Source organism: Echinops telfairi, unplaced genomic scaffold (assembly GCF_000313985.2).
Source record: "Echinops telfairi isolate 266 unplaced genomic scaffold, ASM31398v2 ScPeMD7_2291;HRSCAF=2852, whole genome shotgun sequence".
Lineage (NCBI taxonomy): Eukaryota > Metazoa > Chordata > Mammalia > Afrosoricida > Tenrecidae > Echinops > Echinops telfairi.
This window is the reverse complement of record NW_022106189.1, coordinates 29,844,386-29,857,510: the sequence shown is the minus strand read 5'-3', so window position 1 is coordinate 29,857,510 and position 13,125 is coordinate 29,844,386. Positions and strand designations below refer to the sequence as shown.

At 56.8% G+C, this 13,125-nt stretch overlaps 1 protein-coding gene across 2 annotated transcripts in view; it reads right to left on the bottom strand.

Moving 5' to 3' along the window:
* Positions 1-7,103: 7,103 nt before the first annotated feature.
* The window catches only part of CA7 (carbonic anhydrase 7), a 7,339-nt gene continuing 1,317 nt past the window's right edge, over positions 7,104-13,125 (bottom strand). Inside the window, exons 2-7 of one of the 2 annotated variants that reach the window (XM_004704624.2) lie at positions 11,759-11,956; positions 9,817-9,935; positions 9,155-9,250; positions 8,990-9,052; positions 8,328-8,483; positions 7,104-7,892 (exon numbers count right to left, since the gene is read on the bottom strand). In XM_004704624.2, coding sequence (XP_004704681.1) covers positions 7,770-7,892; positions 8,328-8,483; positions 8,990-9,052; positions 9,155-9,250; positions 9,817-9,935; positions 11,759-11,956 — 755 coding nt within the window. In that variant the 3' untranslated portion in view covers positions 7,104-7,769. The remainder of the gene's footprint in view (positions 7,893-8,327; positions 8,484-8,989; positions 9,053-9,154; positions 9,251-9,816; positions 9,936-11,758; positions 11,957-13,125) is intronic. The other variant, XM_045293774.1, reaches the window with a different exon arrangement.

The following is a 13,125-nucleotide window of genomic DNA, read 5'->3' as shown; positions in this document are numbered from 1 at the left end:
CAGGAAAGCACCCCCACCCCCACCCTGCGCCCCAGGTGTTCGCTGACCTTCTCCTTCATCCTCCAGACTTCCCTCCCTGGAGAACACTAGGGAGTGGGGGGAGTCTGGGTTTGTCATCACATGATTGGGAAGCCTCTTCGCATTTGGGGTGGTCAGTCAGAAATGAAGGAACCGGTCCTGGCGGGTTCTCAAGTGCCCGAGGGGCAGAGACTGTCTGTAGGCGTCTCTGACCTCAAGGGGCGCCTGCCTTGAAGCAGCTGCCCAGCTCCTCACCCACTGCCTGGGGTTCAAAGGGCACCCAGCAGGCCAGAACTGAACAGGGCTCAGTAGCTCCTTCCAGGTCCCCTCCTCTGTCAGCCCTGTGCCCCCAAACTTCCAGATTTAGTGCAGGGGCCAGGGCTCCAAAGGCCCGGGGGCATCAGGTGTATATCAGGTCTATTCTGTGGTCACTTGTCCCTGCCTGAAATGACACCTGGAAGCTCAACTCAGCTGGGAGCCAAGTCATTTGCAAGCACCGATTCAACTGATCCCTAATCTCAATCATCTAAGTCTAGCCCTGAGACCTCATTACGCTGGGCTGGTGGCACAGGCAGGAGCGGCATAATGACCATTAGGTCCACCCCACAACTCCCCCATTACCCCCCAACTGGTCCATAACCTCCAAGAGGCGGGGAGGCACCTGCTTGGGCAGGGCAAAGGAGGCGGGCGGAGCGCGTTGCCTTCCACCCCCCCCCACCACAGTCCCTGGGGGCTTGGCTTCTGTGGTAACCCTGCCCCCAGGGGCTAGCAGCCTCTGAGCCTGATGGCCACCAAGTTGCCCCTGTCCAGCCCCACTGCGGGAGCTCTGACCGCCCATCCTGCTGGCTGGTGCCTGCCAGGAGGTGCTGGTCGACAGCTGCAATGCTGCTTTGTCCCTGGCTTCTGATAGCCACTAGGCTTCTGGGGCGTGGCTCAGAGCACATTGCACCCAGAAGTACTCCATTGCCCCTCAGGAGGGTCCAGGCCTAAGGCAAAGCCAGAGCAGCTTTCGAAGGGGTTGCTTTGATAGACGTATTTCAAATATATGTAAACATGCACTGTATATAATACGGCTAAATCACACAACGCGTTTCCAGGAAGATCTGGGGGGTGGGAAAGCCGCAGACCTGTAGTCCTGTCACACTGACAGGCAAAGCCCTGCCCGTCTCCTCTCTCTGTTTTGGCCCAGTGCCACGGGTCCTTTGAATTTCGGGGACTCATCCATTGGGAGCATGTGGGAGTCCTGTGGTGTAGTGGCTTCAAGCTGGGCTGCTAACCACCAAGTCAACAGTTTGAAACCGCCACCCGGTCTTCAGGGGAAAGACAGGCTTTCTATCCCCTAAGAGTCACAGTTTGGGAAACCCACAGGGGCAGTTCAGCCCTATCCTATGGGGTTGCTGTGAGTCAGCTTCGACTCGGCAGTGAGTTATAGGGGTGGGTACATGCTGAGCTCCACAGCTGTCTGGAAAATGAGGCCTAGGGGTCACCCAGCAGATTAAAAGGAGGTGATGAATTCACTCCCCTGAGGGGCACTGGATTTCAGCTGAGGACCATGGGGCATGTCTTCGCTGGGGGCCAGGAAATCCAAGAGCTGGATAGTTTACACCCCAACAGGCAAGCATGTGTCTCCCCAAAAGATATGTGAAGCGTTAACGCCTGTCCCTGGGAGGGCCGTCTTGCTTGGAAATGGGCCCTTGAAGATTGGGGTAGTTACACAATCTTGTGTCAACTTGTGAAGGCGTAGAGTTTAGCCTTCAATCCGCTCACAGCTTGATGACCTCATTCAGAGGCACGGTGGAGATGAACAGCTCACAGGAGGCCAGACAGACTGCTTCGTCTTCCTGCTGACAAGACACATGGAGTTATGCTAGAGCCCTAGAGCCAGAGAAGCCACATGGAGACCCACACCAGCATTGATATGCGTCCACTGCCAGTGGATCCACAAGACTTTCCACTCACTGGCCTGTGATTACCTGCATTCAGAGTTATCGCATGTGTTGCATGAGTCTGAAGAGGAATTTATAGATTGGAATCGGCCATATGGGCTAATATCGGACTTAAAGACTTTAACTGGGCTAGGATGTTTTCTTAATACACAATTGTTCTTTAATACAAAGCTCTTTCTTATACACATATGAGTGTCTATGAATTTGTTTCTCTAGTCCACCCTAACCAGCACCTATCTGTTGTCAGATGGGTCAACATGAAGTTATACCAGAGTAAGGTGGGTCCTCATCCCATGGGATGCTGTCCTTCTGAACAAGAAGGGCAGAGATAGGGCAGTGCTCAGAGGACAGGTGGCCATGTGACGAGGCAGTCACCAGCCAGGGAAGCCTGGGATTGGCAGGAGCCCCCATTTATTAGTAGAGGGGCTTGGGACAGTTTCTCTCTCAGCCTCAGAAGGAAGCAGCCTGGCTGACAGCTCCTTCTAGACTCCAGGACTGTGGTCACACACATTTCTGTTCTTAGGAGCCCAAACTCCTGGCTTTCCCACCAGGTCACTCGGGCAAACCCTGTCTCCTCTTTGGGATTCAGTTGTTCTATCTGGATAGTGGGGTCAGAATGGGACCTCTTTTAGCCCGATTGTCCTGGGAGTCCAGTCCACGCAGCTTCCTCTGGCTGAGGGGCTGACCACTCCCAAGCACGGGACTTCAGCAGCACCATCAAAGAGTCTGTCCCCCAGGTCCCTGCAGGAGTAAATAGAGAGGAATGACCGTGTGCCCTCAGGAGGGGCCGGTGCCCCGAGCAAAGCGAGGACTTGTCCCTCAGAGCAGATGTTGAGAGAGGAGAGGCCCCTGGGAGCACAGCTGACCCTGGGGGAGCGGGGGCGGGAGGACTTCCCGAAATGCCTGTCTCTGACGGGCAATCAGTGGGAACCACAGGAACCAGCTGCTCACCCGTCCATGCCCCTGAGGACAAAGACACTCCGGTTGAAACTGGAGGGACAGATTGCACCCATAGGCTGCTGAGCTGGGGAATTGGGATCCCCGGGCTGGAATCCATCCCTTGGGGCCAAGGAGGGACAGCTGGGGTGGGAGGTGGGGGGTGAGGGTGGGAGCGACTGATGAATTGGACCATCAGAATGTGCACTTGCTCCCTGCTTTAGCAGATAAGTGGGACCTGGTACTACCCAGCCCTCTGAGCCTGGGGGAGAGTCCTCTTCCTCCAACCCAGGAGCCCCAAGCCAGACCTCCAGGGCTCCCCAAGGCCCTTGGGTGCAATGATGAACCTCTGCCTGGAGCTTGTGGTCTGCAGAGCCTGGGGGGTCCCACTCACATCTCCCCACTTCTCATCCTTGCCTGGCTACTGCGATACCTGTGCCTCCCCTCGGATGGGAGCTACCCTACACTCAGTCCCTCTTCCAGGAAGCCCCCGGGATGCACCCAGCATCTCGAATCAAGCTAGTTCCAGAGGCCAGTTCCTCGCTAAGGGTCCTGGCATGCCTCCATTTGGAACAGCAAGGGTCTGACGGGGTGGCCTGGGGCAGGGCCAGTGGACTGTGAGGTGGGTCTAAAGAAGGTTCCTGAAGGAGGAATGTGCTGACTGACAGAGAGAACCAACTAGACATCAGTGTCTGAACCTGCCCTGGTAGAGGCCACAGATGCAAACCAGCTCTGCCTCACCCCTGCCATGCTAGACCAGGCTGCGCGCCAGCAGGCTCAGACACACTGCTAGCAGATGATCCTGCAAGATTTGACATCCGCCTAGGACTGTACTGCCCCATGTGGGGGCCACTGGCCATCTGCGGACCTGGAGCCCTTAAAGGGTGGCTTGTCCGAATGGAGATGTGCTATGTGCGTACAACTCATTCCTGGACTGAGGAACTTGGGAATGGAAAGAGAATGCAAAGCATCTCGATACTTTTTAGATCGGTGAATATAAAAAATAATAAGCTTCATGTTTATTCATAGAAACATCTTTATAATTATTTATAAATGTATATCGTGTTGAAATGATGCTCTGGATGTCATTGGGTTCCATTGAAATCCTTTCACTCGTTCACTCATTGCTGTCGAGACAAGGCCGACTCCCAGCGATCCCATCGGACAGGGCAGAACTGCCCCTGAGCATTCCTGAGAACATAACTGCTCACCCGAGTAGAAAGCCCTAACTTTCTCCCTCGGAGGGCCTGGTGGCTTTGAACTGTTGACCTTGTGGTGAGCAGCCTAACGCATCACCACTGCGCCCCTAGGCCTCCCTTAAAAACCTTTAGAAAGGAAAGGATTAAATTGATGCTACCGGTGTATCTTTACTCTTTTAATGTGGCTGTTTGAAAACGGGAACCAGCAGATGTGGCTCACGAGATGTCATTTCCATGTTCTGGAGGAAGGAGGCTGACGTTTCTTGGGGCTTCAGGGAGATGATGCAAAGCCCAGGAAGCCACAGGTGTGGCCCGGAGAGGGCCAGGTCAGATGCAAATGAAGACAATCCCTGTGCAGCGGAGATGGGCTGGCAGGCATGGCAGCCGGGAGAAGGTGGCCAGTGGCCAAGAGCAAGGGGTTGGGGCTTGGAGTCGGGTGATGGAGAAGATGGTTGGGAGCACTCTCGGAGGGAGAGTCAGAAACAAGGGGGCACGGCCCTCCATGAGGGAGAGTGGAATCTGGCCATGCCTGGGAGACTTGGGGCACCGCCTTATAGCTTGGACACACGTGTGATTCGCAGGCAGGCAGGAGAGTGTTGGGGAGCAGTGAGATGTTGGGGATCTGAGCCCAGGAGACAGGTGGAGGATGGAGAGTTTGTTTGGGGAATCTTAACTCAAGCTGTGGCTTGAGTCTGCAGGGCTAGAGGGGAGTGGGGTGCAGAATGAGAAGGGGGGGCAACTGAGCTGGAGAAGGAGGAGTGGCATGGTGGTGCCACCTAAAAGTGACGCCCAAAACCCCACAGACACTGACACGCGTGCGCCACCCCCCCCCCCAAGGAAAAGGGGGGGGGCAGGGAGTGGCACAGAGGGTCTGGGGCTGCAGAGGTCTTGTGAAATGGGAGCTGGTTTTGTCACTGTCCCCAGGCAGCCAAGGATCCTTCCTCAATTTCTTAACTTAAAACTCTTTTCAAATGGAAAGGGTCCTCCTGAACTTATACAAGCAGCCCAGGTGGGGTGGCCCTACTGGATTCTAACTGTCCCCAGAAAACGGGCCTCCTGAACCCCAGCGCTGCATCCAGGTCCTTATCCAGGGCCAGGTCACCTCCTGGAGGCGATGAGGACACATTTGGGGCACCTCACACGAGATCAACTCTGCTCACTTAAAGAGGCCAGTGAGCAGCAGTCAGAGAGGGCTCTCGAAGAGATCGGGGCAGGGTGGCTGGCCCAGGCCAGTGGCCGACCATGTCGAGTCCATGGCCAGGCAGGGGCCACGGGTTCCTCCAGCACACCTCCTGGAGGAGCCAGACTCTGAGCCTCAGTAGGCCTTCCTTCTCCAGGGTGAGACTGAGCACCCAGACCCTCTGAAGCTACCTTCCCCAGAGGACCGGACCCCAAACCCACAGTTACCATCAGAGCTACCGCTGCAGACACCTGGGGGGGGGGGGAGACGGGGACCCTGAAGGACCAGAGTTATTGCAGAGCACTGGGGTCCTCTGAAGAATTGGCCACAGACACCTACCGGCCAAGGCCTCAGAGGTGAGTAGAAGTGCCATCTAGGGTTTTCAGGGAAAGGGGCTCTGGTGGCAGAGTGGGTATTCATTCAGCTGCAATCTGCAAGGTCAGTAGTTCAATACCACTCACGATTCCTTGGGAGAAAGACAGGACTTTCTACTCCCGTGAAGAGTCATGTGGGGAACAGAAGGATTTCTCTTAAGCTGTGTCCCCAGTAATATGTACCAGACTTAGCTGCTTGAGTATGACTGTACACTAGGCGGTCAGCGAAAGTAGATCAAAGGTTATTCTCCTCAACATCAGCCATCTAGAGCTACCAGACTGTATAGTCTGACTCACCCTAAGGAGGGCCCATTCCCTTCTGACATTATTCCCTTGAAGGAGTGCCCAAAGGTAAGCCCGGGACCACTCTAGGATGATAAGCTTAGGCTACCATCTTGCCACACATGCCCCCCTATTCCCTCCTCTTACTATTGCGCGTTCACCCCTAGGTCATCCCCCTCCTATTGCTTGCATTGCCTATGTTACAACCCCTCTCTGTGACGTAGGTTGTTATCTGCTATCAGGGGGTTTGCATGCCTCCCAGTATAGTAATTGACTGCTTTATTGTATGAGACACCAGAGTGATCAAACCTGTTCAAGGATGAATTGTACTGCCCCTCTCTGTGACGCATGATGCTGTGATGTTTCCCCCTAAAGTAATATGATGCAGGGTTAGCAATAAATAAGGAGGCTCCCTGGTTCTCGGGAGGGTGGCTGAGGAGGACGAGGCAGCTGCTTCTACCCTCACGGCTAAGTCCCCTCCACGAGGACCATCAAGTGGGGCTGAGGTGAGCAATGCTACCATGAATTGCGTCTGACTCCATTACTTGACTCCATCTTTTAACTCTCATGCGCTCTATGATTTTACTATAAGCGTTACTTGTTATCGCTGTACAATTGCGCCTACTGAACCTGTGATGTTTTGTGGGGTTCCCTCTTCCCTTTAACCCCACAGAGTCACAGTCTCGGAAACACTGTCCTACTAGGTTGCTGTGAGTTAGCTTCGACGCTATGGGTGGGAGTTGGGATCTCAGTGTTTAGTCCCAGGGTTTTCTCCTAGGGCTTCCGGTTAGCTATGGCTGTTGGCGTGAGGCACCATTGAGTCTGGTCCAACCCAAAGCGACCTCATGCCCAACAGAATGAAACATGGTCCAGTCCCACGCCATATTCACAATTGGTCTCAGACACTGTGTCCACCCCAGCAACCCAGCTGCTCTGGAAGACTGAAACCTCATTTCCACAAGACAAAGCCCAAGCTAGGCGATATCTACGTGATGCCGACTCTCAGAGATCCCAACCAAGGTAGGGGCCCCCTTTCTTCCTCGGCCACAGCTCTGTCGCTGTTACAAAACCACTCTGTGCCTCTGTCCCTCCCAGCCATGTCCTGACACACCGCCGTTGGCCCCCAATGCCAAGAACAGGACTCGGCACATCGCAGCGCAACTGGGACTTGTTTTGTGAATGAGTCAATTTATTCATTAAGGTATGGGATGGCCCGACACAGAAATGGTGGCTGGGCAGGGGACGAGGGAGGAACTGCATAAGCTGGAGCCAGGCCTTCCTGGCACGACCAGGTAGCCAGAGGAAGAAGGCCATGTCACCTCCAGCCGCTGGGCCCAGATCTTAATGGCCTGGCAGTGAGGTGTGTGCATGGCGGAGGGGCCTGCCGAAGAGGTAATGGTGAGGGGGCGGCTCTGCCCACCTCCGATTATTGCTTAAGTCTTTCTGGCAGTGCCAGCTGCCTCCCCCGGGAGTACAGGCTTGTCCATCACAGTGTAGGCTGGGGTGTGTGGCTGAAGGTGGGGTGGGATGGGGAGACTGTTGCCACTGCCAGTGGGGAAGACAAGAGAATGTTCCAGAGGACTTGGGATCTTGGAGAGTGGAGGCAGCCCCCTGGGTTTGGACCTCACTCAGCTCCTGTCTCCAGGACCGTTGGAAGGGAGCCCTTGACTTGAAGGCCCCCTCAAGCATTTCCAGGGGGGGCCAAGGAGCAAGCTGGCTTGAGAGGGTCCACAGCACCCCCAGGCAGGAGCCTAGATGGTTTGGTGTCTGCTGACATGGAAGCCCTTGGGGGGGAAAAATGGTGCCCGAATGGCCGGTGGGGCAGGTGGGTCGCTCAGGCCTGGAAGGAGGCCTTGACCACCCTGCCCTTCAGTGGCTGTGGTGGCCGGAAGTTGTTCACCATGTGGATCCTCTCATCATCCTCTGAGCTGAAAAGCAGGCTCCGGAACTTCTCCATCTCGAGGAAGCAGAGCAGGGATGCTCAGGGCAAACGGGGCCTGCAGGAGTCCCGTCTGACCCCAGGGGCATCTTCTAGTGCACGCTGCCCCGCCATCTCTGCCTCCTCTGTCCCCTGTCCTTGGCCCCACTTCTTCCTACTCATGCTCCCTTTGGACGCCAATCCCGCCTCTGAGACAGGGACTCTCTTCCTTCTAAGTAAGACTCGCTCGATGCACACACAGTAGGGGTGGGCCCAGGCTCCAGGCCTCCCTGTTCCTAAGTCCTAATGACTGATAACAAGGTCCTCCATCGACTAAGAACCTAAGCATTTACTAGCGACAGGTGGGCGCCTTGATGGCAGGACATTACGCTGTGGCTGGGGGTGGGCGAGCCAGACTCCCCGAGGGTGAGCTGCGTGCGGCCCTCTTCGGCCTGGTGCCCTGGGAAGACCCACCTGCCTTTCAGAGACGAGGATGGGCTCCCGGAGCACGATCCAGGTGACGCTCTCGCTCAGCGGGGGTGTCGTCAGGGAGCCGGGATAGGTCCAGTAGTGCCGGCTGGTAGGCAGGAGGCACTTGGGGTTGAAGCAGCTGAACTGGGCCTTGGTGCCCTGGGGCAGGGGTGGGAGGGACCCAGGGATCAGCACAGACCTCCCCCCAAACCCCAGGACCGGCCCAGCCGCTCCCCACCCCACTCCCTTCTGTGGGCTATGTTTGGTCACTCCTTGGCCCGCTGATGCAAATCACGTGGGCAAATGTTTGTGATCCTGGATGCCACCTTCCGGTCTGGGGTGACCCCTCCGCTCATTTGCTTGTGCCTAAAGGATGGAACTCTCTCTGGGCCTCAGCTTCCTGCTCCCTGAGCTCTGGTCCTTCCTGCCCGAACCTATTCACGTGACTAGCAGAACCCATTCCTGCAGGCAGCCGGACTACAGGCTGGGCAGCTAAGGGGCCACGGACCCAGAAAAAGAGGAGTCAGCCGCCAGGCACTGCAAGTGCTTACCCACACCCTTCCTCTCAGGGAGGGCTTGCTGCCCCCAGCGGAGGGGTGGCTGGGCCTGACCTGGCAGCAAGTCTCTTCCTCCCGTCCCACGGGCTGGTCTGGGCCTGGTCTCACCTTAAAGCGGACCATGTAGAGCGCGTCTGTCAGGCGGTTCATACTGGGGTGCTCGTCCCCTGTCTGCGAAGGACAGGCGGGATGAGCACGACACTGATCATTCTGGAACTGGGGGTGGCACCAGGCCTCCCAGCGTCCTCTAGGTTGTAGCTAGTGACCACTCACCTCCAAGAAGACCCCAACCACAGCCAGGCCATCAGGTGCCGAGGCCGCCTCCCCAAAGGTGCTGTATTTCTTGGCATTCCAATGAACCAGGTGTAGCTAGAGACCAACAGCAGGCCAGGCCTGCACTCAGCACCCCTGGGGCTGATGGGCTCTGAGTTAGGCTGCCTTCACTCCCTCCAGGCGTTCTGGTCTGGATACAAAGCCCTGGGCACTGCCTGCCAGACCCCTGTTAACATAGAAAGCAGCAGGGGCCCTACGGGGGCCAGGAGAGTACCCTTTGCTCTGAGCCCAGCCCTTTCCTGAGCCCAGGGGACTCAGAGGACCCTGGCTCAGCCCCCTGGCCTCCAGCAAACAAGCTGTGAGGTGGTTGATGGCCACAAGGTGACACATCCCTGAGGAGGTGGCACCTGCTACGGAAAAGCCAAACCCTGGAGATATGAAGGCAAGGCCTTGCCTAAAGGCTCAGAAATGATTACTGGTGGAGAGACTTCAAGGGCGTGGGGTAGGGGGCATGGATTTGCCTTCAGAAATGGCCTGCAGGTCTGCAAAGCAGGAGCACAGTAGGCAGAATGGGGTAGGGGCTTCTCTCCTTGGTGTGCTCCCCCAACCCAGTCAACCCTCAAGGATCTGAGAGCCCCTAGAGCAAGGGGTGGGGGCCTTACCTCGCTGGGGAAGGACTTGCCGTCCACCGTGTGTTCAGAGCCTGCACCATGCTTCTTGCCCCAGTGGAAGTGGAGCTGCTTGAGTCGGTAGGGCCCATCCAGGGGGCCCCCGGTCACCACTGAGGGCAGAGAGGGGCAGGGTGGCATTGGGGCGAAAGGACCCACACCCCTGGAGGACAGATAGTCTGGAAAGGGGATACACTGTTCATTGGAAAAATGCACTGGGCTGTCTAGACTTGGGTCTGTCCCTGCCCAGCTCCCACCCTTAGTTGGCCCAGGGAATTCAGGGGTCACAGAGAAGACTCCTCCTCGTGGCCTCTCCTCATTCCTCCTCACTTTCTCCCAGAGGCAGGGTCTACACCTCCAGGCCCCTTTACCACTAACAGTAGGTTTTTCATCCATGGGGTCCTGGCCCAGGGCAGGGGGCGGGAGAGACAAAAGTTAACTTGTTTAGTTAACATAGTAGCCCAGGAGGACAGAACCTGTTATGATCTTTCTTTTATTGTCTTTTATAAAGGACAAAACTGAGGCACAGGGAGGGCCAGGCACCTGGCCAAGGGCATCCATCAAGGCACTAAGCAGGTCATGAGTCTGGGGCCCAAGAGGCCAAAGCCCAAGTCCCTAATCACTAGGCTGCACTGCCTCCCCCAGAACATTGGCTCTATAGACAGGGGCACCGTAGGGTCTCCACTCTCCTGGCCAGGATTCCCCCTCACCTCTCTGGTGGGTCCCGACTTTTTTGATTTTCCCCCCCGCCCCAATGGCCGGATAGCTGGGGCCATGCCTAGTGCCTCCTGGGACGGATTGAATTTCCACCTGAAAGGGATCTGGGCCATGAGGGCCCCCCAGCCGGCCTGAATGTGAGCCCCTGGATCAGGTGACTGGTGCCTGGCTCAGAGTTCTGTGGGGCCCCTCCAACCCGGGTGACCAGGGCAGGGCCTGATCTCTGACTGGAGCTCAGTGGTCACTGGGGTACAGCCATGTCCTCTCCAAAAGCTCATTGTGGGAGCCTTCCCTGGGACTCCGTACCAGGAAACGTCTCTCTCCCAAGGACCTGTTGGATCTCCTCCCTTACGCAGCAAGGACCAGAACCGATCCTCTTTCCTTTTCCCCCTGGCCTGCTAGGGAACTCAGAACGAAGCCATCAAGACCGGCTTCATCCTGAAAGGCCTAGCTTGCCCTCTTCTCTGTCTTTTTATCTTTCTATTTGAAACATAGGTGCTTTCAGAGTGTTTGGTGGGGGAGGAGGAGGGGCAGAGTGACTCCCTTCACATGAGAAACTAATAGGTTCTCTTCTCTCTCCACACCACCCCCCACAGGCCTGATCAGAAGGACACAACCCCTTCATGAGGAACCCTCTTGGGGCAGCTGCCTGGACTCTAATCCCACGGCAAAGAAGTGGCTAGGAGTTGCCCTTGACCTCCCGGGACCACGGGGGTTGGGACCACCTTGTGGGAGGGTTGAGAAGAGGGGCCATGAGGGCTAGGCCAGACTGGTTCTGGCCCGCCCCCATTCCTTAAGCCCCCACTTGCCCATCTGGGAAGTAAATTCTTGAGAGGAGAAACTCAGCTGCCTACGACCTTAGCCAGGGGATTGGCCATCTTGGCCAGAGAGGAAATTTGTCCTTTGGTCACATGGCAGTCCAGGGAGTGTAGGCCAAGCCGTCTGAAAGCACTCTGTGGGAGGGATGGAGCATGTCCTGAGCACCCGCTGTGTGCCCCTGCTACAGACACCTTTTCACTTTCAGCTGTTTCTTCTCCATGACCTTACAAGGTCAGATGGCTCCCATTCATTGTATGGATGGGGAGACTGAGGTTCAGCCTGGGACTTTACCTCCAGTTAGAGAGGGAGTCTCCTTTTCCCCTCCCAGCAGGCTGCCCCTCCTGAGCCTGCCCAACCAGGATTCAGATGGGGGTGCCAGGTCCTGGCAGGGGCCACTCACCGGTGCGGTCATCGCAGTCCTTGAAGTCCACCTGGACCGAGTGGCCGTTGTTGGTGATGCTGAGGGACGTGCAGGCCTCATAGGAGAGCTCCAGGGGCCGCAGGCTGGGTGAGTACACAGCCTGGCTAGACACGATGTTGATGGGTGACTGTCGGTCGCCCTGAGCAATGGGATACAGCTGGTGCCACTGTGAGGGGCCTGCAGGTGGGTGGGTGGGGGGAGGCTCAGGCCAGCTCGGCTCTCCAGTGGTCCTAGGGTGGTTTCTCTGGCATCCTTCCAGAGCAGAGCTCCAATCTTAGCATTCCACCTCCCCCCTCGGCCTCTGCTTTCTTATCTGTGAAATGGCCTCACAATTGCTCACGTCTGGGGCTGCTAGTACACCCAGAGAGGCAAGGCATAATCCAGCTACAGGCTCAGGAGTGGCATTGGGAGACCCCTAGTCCTCTCAAGTCCCTGGCCTGGGGGTGGTTTCCACTGGCCTTAGGGGTCATTGTGACAAACACTCCTGGCTGCCCAGCTTTCACTCTGTCACATCCATTTGCTCCCTGGCTCCTCACAGCCACCCTGTGAAGGGGACATTCCCATGACCCACTTCACAGAGGAGGAAACGGAGGATGACATATGCACACGTATGCACACACACAGTTAAGCTTTAATGCAAACAACCAGCATGTGCATACACTGCCCTTTACCATGCGCCCCCCTTCTCCTACCACCCCCCCATCTCCCCAGGCAGAAGCTCAAAGGCCCATAGAGCACTTCAGATGGGCACACACGTGTGCACAGGACCTGGGCTCACCAGGTCCAGCAACACACACACCTGACTCACACATATGTGCCCTTACACAGAAGTCCCTCTTACTGTGAAACCAAGTCTGCGGGAAGGGCCCACCCCTGGCACATGCCAGTGCACACCCACACCTGCACCCACTCTCACCCACCACCTGCCTCCCAGGGGCGCCATCTGCAGCCGGAGGCTCAGCAGCTCCCTGGGGAACATCCTGAGATGCAGCCTATTTTTAGTGTCACTGCCGGCTGGTGCTGCTCCCCCCCTTTTGGCTTCTTAAGTTTTCCTGGGAAAACAGCAGCAGGTGCCGACAGAGCATCGTCCCCAAAGCATGACTCAGACTGGAGGCCCAATGGGCTATTTTTGAAGCCCTCTGAGCCCTGCCACACGCATGCACGCCGGCCTCTCTGTTCTCCCTCTTCCCCTTCCTCATTGCCCCTCAACAGGTGGCTGGATGTGTGAGGGGCAGCACTGTGTGGGGCACTGACCACTCAGGGCTGGTGGGCAACACCAGGAAACAGGGCAAGAGCAGGCTGGTTGGGAGCTGTGCCTGCAAGTGCTGGGGGAAGGGGCGGTGTGC